Source organism: Pan paniscus, chromosome 1 (assembly GCF_029289425.2).
Source record: "Pan paniscus chromosome 1, NHGRI_mPanPan1-v2.0_pri, whole genome shotgun sequence".
Lineage (NCBI taxonomy): Eukaryota > Metazoa > Chordata > Mammalia > Primates > Hominidae > Pan > Pan paniscus.
In genome coordinates, this window is record NC_073249.2 from 88483121 (window position 1) to 88502487 (window position 19367).

General features: G+C 41.9%; 2 protein-coding genes across 5 annotated transcripts in view; one reads left to right on the forward strand and one right to left on the reverse strand.

Annotated features, from left to right (window-relative positions):
* Positions 1 to 3607: 3607 nt before the first annotated feature.
* On the forward strand, positions 3608 to 6747 carry CFAP126 (cilia and flagella associated protein 126). Its single transcript, XM_008964210.5, has 5 exons — positions 3608 to 3634; positions 4976 to 5038; positions 5199 to 5279; positions 5779 to 5955; positions 6331 to 6747. Exons 1-5 carry the CDS (start codon positions 3608 to 3610, stop codon positions 6514 to 6516), a joined length of 534 nt encoding a protein of 177 aa, XP_008962458.2. The 3' UTR covers positions 6517 to 6747.
* Positions 6748 to 8283: 1536 nt separating this feature from the next.
* The window catches only part of SDHC (succinate dehydrogenase complex subunit C), a 50741-nt gene continuing 39657 nt past the window's right edge, over positions 8284 to 19367 (reverse strand). For 2 of the 4 annotated variants that reach the window (XM_008964205.6, XM_003811822.6), the window contains 2 exons: positions 14638 to 14801; positions 8284 to 9149 (listed from right to left, as the gene is read on the reverse strand). In XM_008964205.6, coding sequence (XP_008962453.4) covers positions 9045 to 9149; positions 14638 to 14801 — 269 coding nt within the window. In that variant the 3' untranslated portion in view covers positions 8284 to 9044. The remainder of the gene's footprint in view (positions 9150 to 14637; positions 14802 to 19367) is intronic. The other 2 variants (XM_008964209.5, XM_008964207.5) reach the window with 1 other exon arrangement.

Consider the following 19367-nt stretch of genomic DNA (forward strand, 5'->3'; position numbering starts at 1 on the left):
AAAAAAATTAAAAAATCAGCTGGGTGTGGTGGTGCATCCCTGTAGTTCCAGTTATTCGGGAGGCTGAGGTGGGAGGATTGTTTGGACCTGAGAGGCAGAAGTTACAGTGAACCAAGATGATGCCACTGCACTCCAGCCTGGGTGACAGAGGGAGGACTGGTTTCAAAAAAAAAAAGTCAACAGCCCAATAATAAGTGGCAAAATACATTAAAGGCCATTTTCAGGGAAAAAAAATTAAAATAAAAACAGTTTATACACATATAAAAACACCCTAATTAAAGAAATGCAAATTTAAAACAATGATATACCGTGTTGGGTGGGTGTGGTGGTTCGTGCCTGTAATCTCAACACTTCCAGAGGTTGAAGAATCACTTGAGGCCATGAATTGAAGACAAGAGGAACAACACAGTTAAGACCCTATCTCTTAAAAAAAATTTGTTTTTTTTAATCAGCTGGGCATGGTAGCTCATGCCTATACTCCCAACTACTTGGGAGGCTAAGGTGGGAGGATTGCTTGAGCTCAGGATATTGATGGAACCACTGCACTCCAGAGCTTAGGCAACAGGGAGACCGTCTCAAAACAAAAACAAAAAATAAAATTATATACCATGTTCAACCTACAGCTTAACAAGCAATATGGTATAATGGTTAAAACTGCTGGCTCTAGAGTCAGAATATTTGGGATTAAATCCTGGCTCTACTCCTCACTGTGTATTCTCCAGTTTCCTTGGTTGGGTTGAGAACTAAATGAGAAAATGTAATAAAGCAATTAGAACTGTGCCTGGCATGTATATAGTAACTGCTCAGTTAACATTAGTTCTACTAGTTCAATCAATTAGTTCTATTAGTTCAATTAAAATTAGTTTAGACTGAAAAAAAAAAAACAGAAAAAACGATGATGTTGAAAAGAAAGCAGAGAACTAGGCACTCATATGCCATCATACACCACTGGTAGAAGTACAAACTGGCACAATGTCTTTCAGTGGTAATTTGACATTATCTACTTATTTTATTTTATTTATTTTTTTTTTTTTTGAGACGGAGTCTCACTCTGTCACCCAGGCTGGAGTGCAGTGGCGCAAAATTGGCTCACTGCAAGCTCCGCCTCCTGGGTTCACGCCATTCTCTTGCCTCAGCCTCCTGAGTAGCTGGGACTACAGGCGCCCGCCACACGCCCAGCTACTGTTTTGTATTTTTAGTAGAGACGGGGTTTCACCATGTTAGCCAGGATGGTCTCGATCTCCTGACCTCGTGATCGCCCACCTCAGCCTCCCAAAGTGCTGGGATTACAGACGTGAGCCACCGCACCCGGCCTATCTACTTATTTTAAATGCACAAACCCTTTTGACTTTGCAATGTACTTTAAAACATTTATCCTACAGATCACATATGTACATAAAAATACATACATACATGTTCATAAAGATACATAGGGATTTTTCATTACAGCAATGTCCTTATTAGCAAAAGACTATAAATAAACTAAATGGTCATCCATATGGGTCTGAACAAACTATGGTGCATCCCAAAATGGAATATTATGATAAAAACATAATCCCCAAGATAGTCAAAAAGCAAATCAAAAAGCAATGTGGACAGCTCTCTCATTAGTGTTTGTATGCAGAGAAGATTTCTGGAAGGAGACACAAGAAATGAGTAACAGCAGTTGCCCTGAGGAGCAAGACTGAGAGTTGAAATCAAATGGAGATTGGCTTTTCACTGAACATCCTGTAAACATGAAATTTTTTCCATGTACATTACTTTTTCAATTGAACAAAAACTAGTTAACTTTTAAAAATGAGTGCAGTCATCATTTATCATTACATCCCTATCAGAAAGGCAGAGGGAGGCATTACCAACTGAAGACAAATTCTAAGAGAAATAATGCTAGCCTATCATTGCAGATTAAAGGGCCAAAATGGATATCCTAGAGCAAAGATAGTCCTTGGTCCTTAAAGAACTCTTCTCTAGAGAGTGATAAGAACCACAGGGACTAAGCACATGAGTTATCTTTCCAGATCTCACATTATCCAGGTATTAACTCCAGAGCCTATAAAACAAGAGCTGTTCTTCCCTCCATCTGCAGAAGCATAGGAGTGCTCTTATACTTGGTGTGTTCTTCCCTCCATCTGCAGAAGCATAGGAGTGCTCTTATACTTGGTGTGTTGGTTAAGATGAGGATTTTGGGGGAAGAAGGAAAAGAGAAGGGACTGATGGATATACTTTATTTATTTTTTATTTTTTGAGACGGAGTCTCACGCTGTCGCCCTGGCTGAAGTGCAGTGGCACGATCTCTGCTCATTGCAACCTCCGCCTCCCGGGTTCAAGCAATTCTCCTGCCTCAGCCACCCGAGTAGCTGGGATTAGAGGCATGCGCCACCATGCCTGGCTAATTTTTTGTATTTTTAGTAGAGACAGGGTTTCTCCATGTTGGCCAGGCTGGTCTTGAACTCCTGACCTTGTGATCCGCCTGCTTCGGCCACCCAAAGTGCTGGGATTACAGGCGTGAGCCACCGCGCCCGGCCTGGATATGCTTTATAATGGTCTCCTGGTCCTAATGATATCTTTGGGCAACTTATTTCTTAGTTTTTCCCTTTCATCTTGACACCTTATATATAAATTCACTTTACAATTCACAAAGCACAGTTCTACTTACTTATTAATTCTCTTAACCACCTCGTAGATGGGTATTAAAATACCATTTTATGAGTTTCAGAGGGGTTTCCTTGTCCCACAAATATTAGGCTTATGTCCTGGCACCCCCCCATTGAACTCTCCAAACCTGAACCTTTCCACTCTGTGACTTTCTCTCTTCATCCCTGCTCAATCTCCTTGCACCAGCACCCGATTCCATTTTATTCCAGTCAACACTAAACGCCTGTGTTCTTAGGTGCTGTGCTTCTAGACAGTGACAGAGGAAATTTTTTAAGGACCAAGGACAAGATATGTTTTTCCTTCTGGGGACAGATTTGAGCTAGTTGCTTTTTAAATATTGTTCCTTTGTTATTCTGTCTGATAAAACAAAGTAGTGGGCCTTATAAACAGGATCTCACCAGGATTGAATACCTACTATGCTATGATATTGTCTAGACACTTTATTCATTTTATCTCACTTACCCTGTAAAAGCAGGCTCTATTATCTCCACAATACAAATGAGTTGATAGAAATTTAGTGAAGACAAGACAGTTGTTTAATGTCATATAGCTCCTATGTTCCCATGTTGAATAAGGATTCAAACCCCAGTATCTGGCTCTACAGCCTGTGGTACATTACACCATGTTGTCCAACAAGTATAGCTCTCAGGGTTACATGGTTTGTTAAAGTGGTTAAAAACCCCAATCAAAGGCCCGTGGAAGTTCTTAAGCAGGGGTAGGTTATGCCAGAAAAAAAGTAGTGGCTATTCAGCTAATTTTCTCACATTTACTCAGTCTTTCCCGTCTCTAAAATAAAAATGAATCTAAGTTCCAGAGAAAACAAATGGGGGCAGTGTGAGCCAAGGAAGTGAATAATAATAAGCAGAAGAGAAAGGCAGCCTCTGCTCATTGGTAGTCCCAGGAGGTCGGCCTTCTGCAGTTGCCAAGCAACGAGTGTAAACAGCACAAGATCATGGCCACTAACTACAGTGCCAACCAGGTAAGTTCCCATTCTCCATTTCTTTAACGTTTACTTTTGTTTTTCAGATTCTATCTTTGGACTGTCCCCTCTCATAGGATTCTGATCTTTGAACAGATAGCTGAGAGTGGAGTGAGATAATATTTTACCTCCTCAGGGATAGAGAGAGCCCAGGGGCGATCCAAAGGTATCCCTGGGTTAAATTTGTAGGGTATAAACCAGAAGTTGGCAATTTTTTTTCTGTAAAAGGGTGGAGTGTAAAAATTTTAGGCTTTGCAGGCCAAGTGGCAAAGTCAAAAATATTCTGTAGCTACTTGCATAATTAAAGAAAAACATTTTTCCATAACATTTTTGACAAATTCAAAATATAACTGAGTACAATTTTTTGTACTACTAATGAAAATAATGGAATTTTGGGGGTTGAGAAAACATTTCACTTAACTGGGATTCAAAGTTAGTGTTCCATTTGATTGAATCAACTGTAAATGTTCATTTATAAACATCACCCTTACTCTCAGGCCATCCCCAAACAGGCAGCAATATGGATATGGCCCATAGGCCATAGTTTACCAACTCCTGATCTAGACCAGTGCTGCCCAACAAAAAGAGTGCGAGCCACAAATGTAATTTTAAATTTTCTAGTAGCTACATGAAAAAATTAAAACATAAAATTTAAATATATTGAATTTAACCCAATAAATCCAAATATTATGTCAACATTTAATCAGTATTTAAAAAATTATAATCAGACATTTTACGTTCTTTTTTTGTACTAAATCTCCAAAACCTGCTGGGTGTTGTAGCTCACGTCTGTAATCCCAACACTTTGGGAGGCTGAGGCACAAGGATCGCTTGAGGCCAGGAGTTTGAGACCACCCTGGGCAATATGGTGAGACCTCATCTCTACAAGTAAATTTAAAAATTAGCTGGACATGGTGGCATGCACCTGTAGTCCCAGCTACCTGTGAGTCTGAGGGAGGAGGATCGCTTGAATCCAGGTGTCCAAGGCTGCAGTGAGCTAGGATCACGCCACTGACGCCAACCCAGGTGGCAGACCAAGATCCTATCTCAAAAAAAAAAAAGAAAAGAAAAAAACTTCAAAATTCAGCATATTTCATATTTATAAAGCACCTCAATTTGAACTAGTCATATTTCAGGTGCTCAACAGCTCCATGTGGCTCCCGGCTCCATGTTGGACAGCACACATCTAGACCAAACAAATTACACCCTTGTCATAGTGATTTAAAGCCTACATGGTTGGTCAGGCCTTTGGTCTTCAAATCTAAAGAATTGTGCCTAGTCTTCATTTCCTGGGTTTGGGGCCTTGAAGTCTCATAGGGCTACTTATCTTTCTCTCCACAGTATGAAAAGGCTTTCTCATCCAAGTATCTGCAGAACTGGTCTCCCACTAAGCCAACAAAAGAGGTATTCCATGTTCAGTGCACCTACAAGATAGCCTCATGCTCTCCCTGTCAATTAACTCCTTTTAGCATTCTCTAAACTCCCATATTCTTCTCTGACCAAGCTCCCCAAATACTTCCCTTTTTCCCCTCACAAACCTTTATCTCTCCCACTTGTACCCCAGAGCATCTCTTCTCATGAAGGCTACACTCAAATTATTGCCAACGATCGTGGTCATCTACTGCCTTCTGTGCCCCATTCCAAGGTGAGATACTATCTTCACTCCTATCAAGAAAGGCAAACAATTAAGGCACAGAACTGGGAGATGTGCAGTCTCTCACAGCCATTATCGGGAAAATTAAAGTTTAATCTAATTCATGTTGTAATGTGAGAGCCCCTGAACTTCCGGCCAGCTTACCCAGCAGGATAGAGTTGTGTTTAGCACCCTTCAGAAGTTCTTAAATTGATCAATGATCTGTATAAATGAAAGCCTTCAGGTGATAACATTTGTGCAGTGGGTACTCCTTTGCCACACTCAGCCTAAGGATGTGGAATTTAAGTTGGCAGAGTAAAGGGGATGAAAAAATTAGGCCTGCAAAGCCTAAATGAGGGAGGGGGATAAGGAAAGGTGGGAAGATTACGCTTTCAGTCTTGTTTCATAACCATGCATTCCTAAAGGTAAAGAAAGGAAATAATACAAACAGAGGTCTAAGTCAGTTACTGGGAGTGAGAAGCCCTACTGAGGAATCCCTTTTCATTTTTAGGCAAATCCTTGGGGTTCCTTCATGGGCACCTGGCAAATGCCTCTGAAGATACCCCCTGCTCGGGTGACCCTGACCTCCCGTACAACTGCTGGTGCTGCCTCCCTCACCAAATGGATACAGAAAAATCCTGATTTACTCAAGGCCTCCAATGGGCTGTGTCCTGAAATCTTAGGCAAGGTATCTATTCTTCCCATCTAACCCAAAACCCTGTTGTCTCAATTTCTTTTCAACCTCAAAAAATGTCTATTGTTATGCCACCACTATCCCAGCATGGGGGACCTCTAACCAATTTGTCTTATCTTGACTAGTCCTTAATCACCTTCTGAGGCCTGAAGGGATGGGCTAAGGACATCATACCCCCAACAGTAGAAAATGATCTAATCTCAAGGTGGGGGAGGGTGGTTAGAGAAATCAAATTTAACTTTTCTTATTTGAAACTTGATCTACTGCCCATGGTATGGGGAGAAAGGGAGTTAGAATCCTGAGGTGCATTAGGAATGATCCGGGCCTGACCAGAGACATGACTATCTCTCTCACTCTTATCACTGACAGCCCCATGATCCAGACAGTCAGAAGAAACTCAGAAAGAAGTCTATCACAAAGACTGTACAACAAGCACGAAGTCCAACCATAATTCCAAGCTCCCCAGCTGCCAACCTCAATTCCCCAGATGAACTCCAAAGCTCACACCCCTCTGCAGGTCATACTCCAGGTCCCCAAAGCCCAGCCAAATCCTAAGAGCCCACCTGGAAGTCCACGTATGCTAGAACTCTGGGCAGGGCGTAATCTAGCTGAGGTCCAGAAATACAAACCTGGAACTTCATATGGACCAAGTGGCCACACACTGAAAAACCCATATAGCGACTGAGTGAAATAAACAAGAGCCCCCAGTCAGAACTGTGAAACAGGGAAATTTTGGGGTGGGAGTAAAAGCAAATTTGGAAAATAAACTTTTTTTGTTGAATCTTTTACTGATCTGGATTTTCCATTCTTGCTATGGCTGCCTCTTGTAACACAATTAGGAGAAGGAAGGTAGGAGAAAATAAAGTAGGGAAAAGAACATACAGTGGTTTGGGTGGAACACATTTTTACAAGAATTGAGTCAGTTATACTCCAGAAATGACCAAGAGAAAGTTGGTCTGAATCATGGAAAAAGGGCAGAACCTCAAAGAACCAGTCCCTCAACCCTACCCACTCATTTTTTATCCTGAGCATGCACAACTAACAACTACAAAATCAGAAATAGAATTGAGTAGAGTATGTATATGTGTGTTTGGAGAAGGTGGGGAAGAAAAGGTAGGGAAAACCAAAGTAGAAGATACTATGCTTGTGTAAGACTTTCTATCTAAGCCCAAGTACAAATATAGTTTGAAAATTGAAGATATTAAAGTGACTGGAAGACAGAGAAGAAAAAGACAGTAAGTAGAAATTTAAGGCAGAATAACAAACATGATGCTCTGTCACACCCCCCACCCACCCACTACCATGCTTCAATCACCCAAATGGTACGAAACCACCAAAAAATTCAACTGCCCTACCCATTTTCCAGCCTCTAACAGCTGTTTATCATTGACCCCATTTTATATTTTCCTGGCACTGGCTGTTAAATTTAATGCCCTTGCCAAACCTTTCCCAGTCCCAATGACAAAGTGTTCTCTCATGATCACTTGTCTCTCATTCCAAGGACAAAGTAGAGAACAGCTGGTTTAAAATGGAGGAAAGGTATAAGGACTTCCCAGGGCCCCTCTAGTAAAAAGGGAAAAGCAATCATTACTTAAAGCCAAATACTATTTGGGACCCTGAATGAAGACTGTTAAAACAGCAGGTCCCCACCTTAACTAAGGTCTTCCTATCCAATTGACACCAGCCAGTTAACATTTCCCCTCTTCGACCCACAGCTTTAACTGGCTGGCCAACAACTCAAAGTGACAGACGAGATAAGTCTCTTATTCCAGAGTTCCCAAAAACTATCAAAACAGCATGCCTGCTAAAGCCTGGCCTATATGGATTTTAAAAGCAGCAAGTTTTCTCATTAAATTATACATTTTTGCCAGGTTTTCAACAATCCCTTCTTTTTTAAAAAAAAAAATCTCTATGCTTCATTCACCCCAAGCCTATAACCTCATCATCCCCTAGCTGTCACCAACACTGGTCCTCTGTGCCCCTCAATGAATCATAATTTGCTGAACTGTACCATGAAGCTTATAATCAGTCCTTAATGGGATTTTGGTGCCTATAACCCAAAAGCACTCTACATGAGTCACTTCTTTTCTTTTTCTCCTTCCTTCTCTGAGGCTTCTCTGTGATATTTAAATCTCTGGCTAAGTTCTATCTGATTCCCTGAAAACTTTTCCAATGATGAGATGTAGGAGAACTGTTTCCCTCCTGGTAAAGGTCAGATTGCGGGGAGAGGGAGGATGTAAATGCCTGAGACCCAAGGGAAGAGGAGGAAATTGGTTCCTTCCCAACAGCCATTTTCTTGGTTTCTCTAGATTTCAAGGAGAGTCAAAGATAAAATGAGTATTTAATTCAGTTTCAGAAAAAAAGGGTACATTACTTCGATGAGAAAGCATAAAATTAAGAGGCTTTTCTGGAAATCCAAGAAAAAGAAATAACCATTAATATGTTCAATGATAATTTTCTGGATCTTCCTCGTGTCCAAAGCTATATATTTTCTCCTCAAAAGCAGCTGCTCCAAGAACTAACTAGCCCTCTTTATCTCCCTCTAGCTGGGACAGACTAATTCCCCTCCACCCCCACCTCTCTTCTTTCAATAACACTGTGTAGGTGTTAATGGCCTGGGCTCTCACCAATGAAGAGAATTGTCCTTTAAGCCAGCAACCCACAGGCAGTGGCACCCAAAGCCTCACCAACCCACCCCCCTCCCCGGCCCGTCCCCAGGGCAGAAGTCACAGAGCTGGCATTGTTTCCACTGTCTCAGGAAGAAGGAGCCAAAAGCTGACCCTCAGCACAAATCAAAGCCCAATATGGAGAGAGAATAACTGCTTCTAGGCCGAGAGTAGGCAAGCTGTGGTCAAAAAAGGGGAGTTTTTGCAGCCACCTCATCTTTAGAAACAAGGGGAAAACTAGACCCTTTTCCACTATTATGGTCTACCAGGTACTCTACTGCTCCAAGGAGATCTGAAAATACAAAAGGATCTAAACAAATAAGGAGAACTTTTCCCAGGCTGGAGATAAGAATGACAAACAGAAAGATGGGTGAATGTAATAATGTGTAGGAAGATGATGCTGGGAGCCTCCTTTCTTCACATAGCTGCCAGCCCCATAGAAGACAACACAGTAAGAACCAGGACAACCACTCCAGACTGGTATAGCTGGGGAATCTTCAGGCCTTTTCCTAGGTCCCACATCTGTGGACAAAGCAAAAAAAAAAAGGAATTTCAGTAAACAGGACATTAACAGTTCCTGTCTCAGAAAGTAATTCTACATAAAGGAATAGATATCTCCTCTCAGCATGATTCTAGAGAAAAGCGCTTCTACCCTTATGCCCCACCTTTACCCTTCTCAAAACCCACAGTATGGAACCTATTATCCACTTATTCCAATGACAGAAAATCAGGTTCTATTGTGTGGTGATGGTAGGAGGAATGTTCTCTAGAATGCCACAGGCCCCATACGGTATACAAAAGCTTCCAGAATGAATAAATACAACTTTTCCTCAGGACCACACATCTAGATTAATATTTCTCAAGGTGTATTCTTCCAAACACTTGCTCCTCAGAATGTTGAAAGCCATTGTATGGGCCAAAAAAAAGTTCTGTGGTCATACAAAGTTCATAAACATTTAACTGCAAGACTTTCTAAACAGTTTTTTTTTTTTGAGACGGACTCTCACTCTGTCGCCCAGGCTGGAGTGCAGTGGCATGATCTCGGCTCACTGCAAGCTCCACCTCCCAGGTTCATGCCATTCTCTTGCCTCAGCCTCCCAAGTAGCTGGGACTAGAGGCGCACGCCACCACGCCTGGCTAATTTTGTTTTTGTATTTTTAGTAGAGATGGGGTTTCATCGAGTTAGCCAGGATGGTCTTGATCTCCTGACCTCGTGATCTGCCCGCCTTGTCCTCCCAGCATGCTGGGATTACAGGCGTGAGCCACTGCGCCCAGCCTCTTAACAGTTTACTAATGCACACTGTGAATCTCCAAAAGAGAGATATAATATGCCTGATTTCCTAGATACAGTCAATCTCAGAATCTTTTTATAGAGGGAAACTCTGTTTATCAGAGGACTAGTATTCTAAAGGATACTCTGAGATCTAGAACACTATTTGTCAATTTTGTTTTGACAAAATTAAAGGTAAGAAATACCTTTAAAACTGGAACCCAATAGATATGTATATATAATATAGCAAAAGTTGATAAAACAATATTTACCATTACTGAGTGGTGCCATATATATACAAGTATATATTTATATATTTTATATATAAATAAATTTCATTAAAAAACATATATTTTTTCCTTTTTGTGGAGAACGGGGTCTCATTATATTGTTCAGGCAGGTCTTGAACTCCTGGACTCAAGCTATCCTCCTGCCTCTGCTTCCCTAAAAGCTGGCATTACGGGCGTGAACTTCTGCACCCAGCCTCTCCAGTGGCGCCATCTTGGCTCACAGCAACGTCAGCCTCCCAGGTTCAAGCGATTCTCTTGCCTCAGCCCTGCCAGTGGCTGGGACTACAGGCGCATGCCACCATGCCGAGCTAATTTTTGTATTTTTAGTAGAGATGGGGTTTCACCATGTTGGCCAGGCTGGTCTCGAACTCTTGACCTCAAGTGATACACCCTCCTCAGCCTCCCAAAGTGCTGGGATTACAGGCATGAGCCACCACGCCCAGCCCCAGCCTATATTTTCTATTCTATTTAAATTTCTTTTTTTGTTGGTAGCATGCCACTAAATTGGTTTTCTGCCAATTGAGTTAAAACCCACATTTCTTTTTAATATTGAAAAATAGAGATAGACTCTTGTTATGTCTCGCCCAGGCTAGTATTGAACTCCTGGGCTCAAGCAATCCTCCCGCCTCAGCCTCCCAAAGTGCTGGGATTACAGGTGTGAGCCATCTCACCCAGCCCCTACCCCACCACCCGCCCCCACTTTTTTTTTTTTTAATTTTTTGAGACAGGGTCTCACTTTGTCACCTAGGCTGGAGTGCAGTGGCACAATCTCAGCTCACTGAGGCCTTGACCTCCCAGGTTCAAGCAATCTTCCTGCCTCAGCCTCCCAAGTAGCTGGGACTACAGGCACCCATCACCATGCCCAGCTAATTTTTTGTATTTTTGGTAGAGATGAAGTTTTGCCACATTGCCCAGGCTAGTTTTGAACTCCTGAGCTCAAGCAATTCACCTGCCTTGGCCTCCCAAAGTGCTAGGGTTACAGACATGAGCTACCATGCCCCCAGCCCCACATTTAACAAAACACTAATTTTGACTCTCTTGTGTCTTAGGGATATTAACATATTAATATTACATTATAAGTCACTAAATGAGCCCATGGGGCAAAAGCAGTCTTCATTTTCCACACTTCCCACATACATGGCGCCTTAACACACACATACACACATACACCCACAGTCTGAATGTAAAACTGCCTAAATTAGGAGTCAGTTCAGAGAAAAGATGGAAGCCCAGAAAAAAAAAAAATCAAGATGAGAAGATGCCTCCACCTCAACCCTCAAATTGCTTCTAACTAGGAGATTAGGAGTCAAGCAGATTCCACAAAGAGTTGTTTTGCTTAAATAAGGACAATGTTTTATAGAGAGTGCGTCCTACTGGGTAGTGGTAGTAGGCAGGGATATTCCCTAGAATGCCACAGACCCTATAACATCCTACTCTTTCACTCCTCACTCCCCCATTAGATCTTCTGGCAAGTAAACTATCAAGTTCAGAGGCCAAAAACTACAGACTGTCACAGAAAACACAAAATCCTGTCCCACACTCACAGCCAGTACTTGCTAGAAGAAAAAATAAAAGCAGACTTAAGGACCTTTAGGTTCTTCACTTCCCTCAACAAAAAGATTACCATCACAGGCAAGAACCAGGGCAGAAAAGCTCTAAGTTCTGCAATTTTGTAAAACCTCCCCTCTCTTACCCCCATATTGAGACAAAGAAATATAGGGCAAGTCTCTCTGCCTGAGCCAAAATATGAACAGAGGAAGCTGATCAGCTGATTTTCTTTACAGAGCTTTGTTCTGTGGAATAGGAAGTCATTAATGGAAATGTCCTCCCTCTCTACTGCCTCCCCCTCAGGGAAGTGAAAAGTCATTTTAAATCAAACTGAACACTGCCCCAGGGAACAGCTGATACAGACACTTAATTTAATAAGTCATTTAGTCTCTCATTTTTTTTATTCCATTAAACTGTCTATTGGACCAGACTGAAATCCAGAAAGTGCTTGTCTCTAAGGCTATGATTTGGAAGTAATAAAAAGTCAAATTAAGGCAAAAGCATCCATCTGACAGTTGACTCAGATTCAGAAGTAATGAAAATACAGAAAGAACTGAATTTTAATTGCCTTCTTGGAAGCAAAACTAGGGAGACTACAAAATATAAAATCTTTTTTTTTTTTTTGAGATGGAGTTTCACTTTTGTCACCCAGGCTAGAGTGCAGTGGCATGATCTTGGCTCACTGCAACCTCTGCCTCCTGGATTCTCCTGCCTCAGCCTCCCAAGTAGCTGGGATTACAGGCACATGCCACCACCCCCGGCTAATTTTTGTATTTTTTTTCTTTTTGAGATGGAATTTCGCTCTTGTTGCCCAGGCTGGATGGAGTACAATGGCATGATCTCAGCTCACTGAAACCTCTGCCTCCCGGGTTCAAGCAATTCTCCTGCCTCAGCCTCCCGAGTAGCTGGGATTATAGGCATGTGCCACCATGCCCGGCTAATTTTGTATTTTTAGTAGAGACAGGGTTTCTCCATGTTGGTAAGGCTGGTCTCGAACTCCCGGCCTCAGATTATCCGCCCGCCTCGGCCTCCCAAAATGCTGAGATTACAGGTGTGAACTACTGTGCCCGCCTGTTTTTTTTTGTTTTTTTTTTTTTTTTTTTTTTTTTAGATGGGGTCACTCTGTCACCCAGGCTGAAGTGCAGTGGCACAATCTCGGCTCACTGCAACCTCCGCCTCCCGGGCTCATTCGATCCTCCCACCTCAGCCTTACGGGTAGCTGGGACCACAGGCACACACCACCATACCTGGCTAATTTTAGAAACCAGTTTTGAGCAGACGATGAGGTCACATAGGAGGCAACATGGACAGTTTTCAATCTATTAAATGATTCCTGCCATGTGCAGTGGCTCGCATCTGTAATCCCAGCACTTTGGGAAGCCAAGAGTTCAAGACCAGGCTGGCCAACATGGTGAAACCCCATCTCTACTAAAAAATACAAAAAAAAAAAAAATTTTGCTGGGTGTGGTGGCAGGCACCTGTAAGGCTGGCCAACATGGCAAAATCCCGTCTCTACTAAAAATACCAAAAAAAAAAAATTAGCTGGCCGTGGTTGTGGGCACCTGTAATCTCAGCTACTTGGGAGGCTAAGGCAGGAGAATCACTTGAACCTGGGAGGTGGAGGTTGCAGTGAGCTGAGATTGCACCATTGTACTCCAGCCTGGGCAACGGAGCAAGACTCTGTCTCAAAAAAAAAAAAAAAAAAAGATTCCTAACCTCAATATTAAAACCTGGAATTCTTGGCACCCAGTTTCTATTAAAGTTGGCCCAATTCTGTCCAACATCTCAAAACAGAAATGCAATATAATGTGTAGATAAGAAAAGGTAATCTATTTGAGTCCTGTCAGAAGCACTACTCTGGGTCAACAGGAACGTAAGAATGAAAGCAGCAACAATGGTTATCTAGCTCATAACTGAATCCCCAGTGTCTACAACAGTACCTGACACATAAATAGGTACCAATTAATATTTATGTCATAAACATACATTCCATGCCTTCAGGGATCTCTTTTAAATATCCCTCTTAAAAATGAAGAGTTCAGCAGGGCACAGTGGCTCACGTCTGTAATCCCAGCACTTTGGGAAGCTGAGAGGGGTGGATCACAAGGTCAGGAGTTTGAGACCAGCCTGGCTAACACGGGGAAACCCCATCTCTACTAAAAATACAAAAAATTACCCAGGCATGGTGGAAGGCGCCTGTAGTCCCTGCTGCTCGGGAGGTTGAGGCAGGAGAATCTCTTGAACCCAAGAGGTGGAGTTTGCAGTGACCCAAGATCGCGCCAACTGCACCCCAGCCTGGGAGACAGAGCGAGACTTTATCTCAAAAAATAAAATTAAATTAAATTTAAAAAGGAAGAGTTCACAATGAGACCCTGCAAGTATCTGTGAGGCCTATACCATTGCTCAGCTACACCACCAGCAGGACTGCCAGGTAACACACAGGGGAACTTGTGAACTTGTCTGGCTTTCCCCAAGAGGACTCTGAGTCACAACTAACCTTAAGAACAGCACTAGCTGGGCGCGGTGGCTCGCGCCTATAATCCTAGCACTTTGGGAAGCTTAGGCAGGCGGATCACTTAAGGCCAGGAGTTTGAGACCAGCCTGGCCAACATGGTGAAACCCCCTCTCTACTAAAAATACAAAAATTAACCAGGAGTGGTGGCATGCGTCTATAACGCCAACTACTTAAGAGGCTGAGGCACAGGAATCTCTTGAACCCAGGAGGCAGAAGTTGCAGTGAGCTGAGATCGCACCACTGCACTCCAGCCTCGGCAATAGAGCGAGACTTCACTCTTGGGAAAAAAAAAAAAGAACAGCACTAAACCCAGTAATGAAGGAAAGAATCCTCCCAGTCTCCCCACTCCCTTCACAGAGAAAATGTGCAAATCCCCAATTAACTTACCAAGTGTCGGATCCCATTCCAGGTATGATACATGAGAGGGAAGACGAGTGCAAACTTAGCTGTGTGGATCAGTGCTGGCCCCAGACACAGGGACTTCACGAGTTCCAAATAAGACTCAAAGTTCCCAGGGAGTAACAGGGCCGACATGCCAAAAAGAGAGACCCCTGAGGAGAAAACCAAGTAGCTTGTCACAGCTGCTCATAAGTTACAACTAATATGATACATAAAACTGGGACCCCTGGCACCTCATACAATTCTAAACCATTTTGAAATGGAGAAGATTTTTGTTTTCTTTTTTTCTTGAGACAGAGTCTCATTCTGTCACCCAGGCTGGAGTGCAGTGGTGCAATCTTGGCTCACTGCAACCTCCACCTCCCAAGTTCAAGCGATTCTCCTGCTTCAGCCTCCTGAGTAGTGGGGATGACAGGTGCCCACCACAACGCCCAGCTAATTTTTGTATTTTTAGAAGAGACAGGGTTTCACCAAGTTGGCCAGGCTGGTCTCGAACTCCTGACCTCAAGTGATCTGCCCACCTTCGCCTCCCAAAGTGCTGAGATTACAGGTGTGAGCCACTGCACCCGGCCTTGAAAAAGAGAAGATTTAAACTCATGTTCGAGTTTATGATGGGAGATAGACTACTTGGGATCTCATCATAAACTAAATGTGCCATATGTTTTAGTATGTTATTCCTCCTTTCAACATCCGTCTCTATAAAAACTTCACTTGCCAGTTTAGACGTCAAGCCTTGCTATATCATCTAGTTCCATCATCTAACTAAGAAAAGGTAAAAACAGTGTACTCAGTCCAGAGAAGAGTCAGAAAAAAAATTAGGTTTTTTTTTTTTTTGAGACAGAGTCTCGCTCTATTGCCCAGGCTAGAGTGCAGTAAGCATGATCTCAGCTCACTGCAACCTCCGCCTCCTGGGTTCAAGCCATTCTTGTGCCTCAGCCTCCCAGGTAGCTGGCCTTATAGATGCATGCCACCATGCCTCACTAATTTTTGCATTTTTAGTAGAGACAGGGTTTTGCCATGTTGGCCAGGCTGGTCTCAAACTCCTGGCCTCAAGTGATTCGCCCACCTCAGCCTCCCAAAGCGCTGGGATTACCAGCATGAGCCACTGTGCCTGGCCCATTTTTTATCTTTATTTTCTAGTGTTGCTACCTCTGAAGAGAGGAAAAATTTTAAATCATTCAAATCTCTATTACACAAAAATTTAAATTAAAATGAATTAGAGACCTAAATGCTAGAACTAAAACTATAAAACTCTTAGTAGAAAGCATAGAAATAAATCTTCATGATCTTGGATTAGGCAGTGGTTTCACAGATGACACCAAAATCATAAATGACAAAAGAAAAAACAGATGAATTGGATTTCATCAAAATTACTAACTTTTGTGCTGCAAATAATACCATCAAGAAAGTGAAAAGACAACTCAAAGGAATGGGAGAAAATATTTGCAAATCATGGAGGACTTTTATCCAGAATATATAAAAAACTCTTACAACTCAATTAATAAAATGACAAATGGATCTGAATAGACATCTTTCCAAGGAAGATAAATAAATGGCCAATCAGTGCATGAACAGGTGCTTAACATCATTAGCCATTAGACAAATGCAAATCAAAACCATAATGATATAATGTAACTGCTATGTGTATATATTTGGAAGATTATTTCCCTATGTGAAAGAAAAAGTATGAATATTTTAATGTCTGACAGGGCTGCATTACTTGTTGGAGCTCAGTGGCTATTGACCACCAATGACTGAGAAATCAAGTATAACAAATATGAAACTCAAATTAGAAATAAGATGTTATCTTGGCTGGCACGGTGGCTCATGCCTGTAATCCCAACACTTTGGGAGGCCAAGGTGGGCAGATTATTTGCAGTGAGGAGTTCGAGACCAGCCTGGGCAACATGGTGAAACCCCATCTCTACTAAAAATACAAAAATTAGCCAGTTGTGGTGGCACACACCTGTAGTCCCAGCTACTCAGGAGGCTGAGGCAGGAGAAACTCTTGAACCTGGGAGGTGGAGGTTGCAGGAAGCTGAGATCGCACCACTGCACTCCAGCCTGGGCAACAGAGTGAGGCGTGAGGCTCCATCTCAAATAACAAAACACACACACACACACACACACAAAGAAATAAGACGTCATCTGTAAAATGGGAATTAAAAAAAAAAAAAAGAAAAAAATAAGAGGCCAGTTGTTTCCCATAATCACCAAAAAATATTTTGGGGAAGCAAAAAAGAGTACCCACATCACAACTCCCAGAGACCCTGATTTGATAGTTTGGGATCATTGCTAGAACTGTGGTTTCCAAACTACACCAAGCTGCCCTGGGGTACCAAAGCAAACTCACAGGTCCTACAGGATATTTTACATATTCAAATGAAACACAGTGATACCTAACATCTGTTGGTCATCATGTGAACCACTACTAGCTCAAGGTATTTCAGTTTCAACATTAGATGTTAGGTTTCTTTCAATGATCACATCTTTGCAAAGCTGGGTTTTCAGCAAAAATGAAGTACTGTGTGAAAATCACTGTGGAACAAGAAATGAGGGTGGCAGTATCCAATCTGATTTCTAAGGTTGGAGGAGTTGTATAATATCCAACAGCATATACATCCTATTAGTAAGTAATTATGATTGGCTGGGTATGGTGGCTCATGCCTGTAATCCTAGCAATTTAGGAGGCTGAGGTGGGAAGATTGCTCGGGCCCAGGAATTCAAGACCAGCCTGGGCAACATAATGAGACCCTGTCTCTACTAAAAATAAGACAAAAAATAAAAACAAAAATAAAAAATATTAGCCAGGCACAACGTGAGCTGTGATTGTGCTACTGCACTCCAGCCCAGGTAACAGAGCGAGATCTTGTTTCAAAAACAAACAAAAAAGTATGATTATTTAAGAATGAAATAAAAATATTTTTTTCTTTCCATTTATGTGGATGATTTTGTTTTTGCTTTTGTTTTTCATAGAGACGGGGTCTTGCTATGTTGCTCAGGCTGGTCTCTAACTCCTGGGCTCAAGCGATCCTTCTGCCTTGGCCTCCCAAAGCACTGGGATCATAGTTGTCAGCCACTGTGCCCAGCCTATGTGGATGATTTTTTTTAAAAATGTCTACTCAATGGCTAAGAAATAAATAAGCGGTTTGGATCTAACAAACTAATGAAACAAAAGTGTTAGGTATTTACCTTGACTTAGGAGCACCATGAAAATAATTACTGAAGACACTGAGGTAACCTGAACTCAAACAGTTTGATGAACATTTCGGAGGAAGATATGACTCAAGAGGGTTCAGAGTCTTTGACACTCTGGATAGATGATAAGCTATTATAGAAGACTGCAGGAACCCCTCTTTTGGTAGTTTTGATAGGAAATTCAAAACTATCTTTTGAATTTCAGTGCCAACATAAAGCTCTGAAACTTCAATAGCCAAATATATGCCTTAGATATCTGGGCAAACTCATCCCTGATCTATGCATCAAATAGGACAGCAGGCTCACAGCTGAGTCCCAGGGATGGCCACCCACACCAATATTAACCAACAGAAAACCAGACCCTGATATGGTGTTATCCTAGGATAACACCACCTACTCTCAAATGACCTACGAGAGTCAAAACTCTTGGAAATACTACGATGTGAATAACAGTGTCTTCAGCTTTTGTTTTCCTATGAATAATACAGAATTATGTCAATTAGTTTAATCAATTCAAAAAGAGAAGACTGCCTCTAAATAAGTCAAATGTTCTCAAAATCATTCTACTACTACATACCCCCACACCAATTTTTTCTTTTTTCTTCTTTGAGACGGAGTCTCGCTCTGTCGCCCAGACTGGAGTGCGGTGGCACGATCTCAGCTCACTGCAACTTCCGCCTCCCAGGTTCAAGCAATTCTCCTGCCTCAGCCTCCCGAGTAGCTGGGACTACGGGTGTGTGCTACCACGCCCGGCTAATTTTTTTGTATTTTTAGTAGAGACGAGGTTTCACTACGTTAGCCAGGCTGGTCTCAAACTCCTGACCTCAGGTGATCCACTCGCCTTGGCCTCCCACCCGCCTCGGCCACTTCAGTTTCTTAAGCTCTTAAATGAAGATACTCCTGTTTCTCAGATTATTATGAGGGTTAAATAATTATGTAAATGTTTAGTAAATAATGGCTATAACAATAGTTGTATTTGAATTAGGTATTTTTCTGATGGGTTGAGTCCTTAAACAAAAAACATAAAATGATACAGTCTCTGGATATACATAGAATACTGGTTATTTCTGACTGATGGGATTATGGACAACTTTTCTAAGTATATAGTTGTATAATATTTTCATTCTTGGTAATATGTTCTTGTAATCAGGAAAAAAAATTTTTTATACAAATCTCTGGGAGGTCAAGGAGATCTGGGATCATTACCAGATTCCAACCCAGATATAATCAGGAGAGAGATCATTTTGGCTGGCTGCCTCACTAATTTTCAAAAAAGGCTCTACTTCTTCAAACAGGAATATTAATCAGTTAATTCAATTGAAAGCTACTTTAGCCAAAGCTTTCATCACTACAAGTGAAAAACATATGAGAATTAAATATGAGATTTTCTGAATTCTCCTCTGATGTTCAGTATATTGGGAATCAGGAAACTGACCCCACTCCTAGAATCTGAGTGCCTCAGAGAGTCCTCTAACAGCTAAACAATTTCAATTGGGAAAATAAAGCCACTGAAGCTGTCC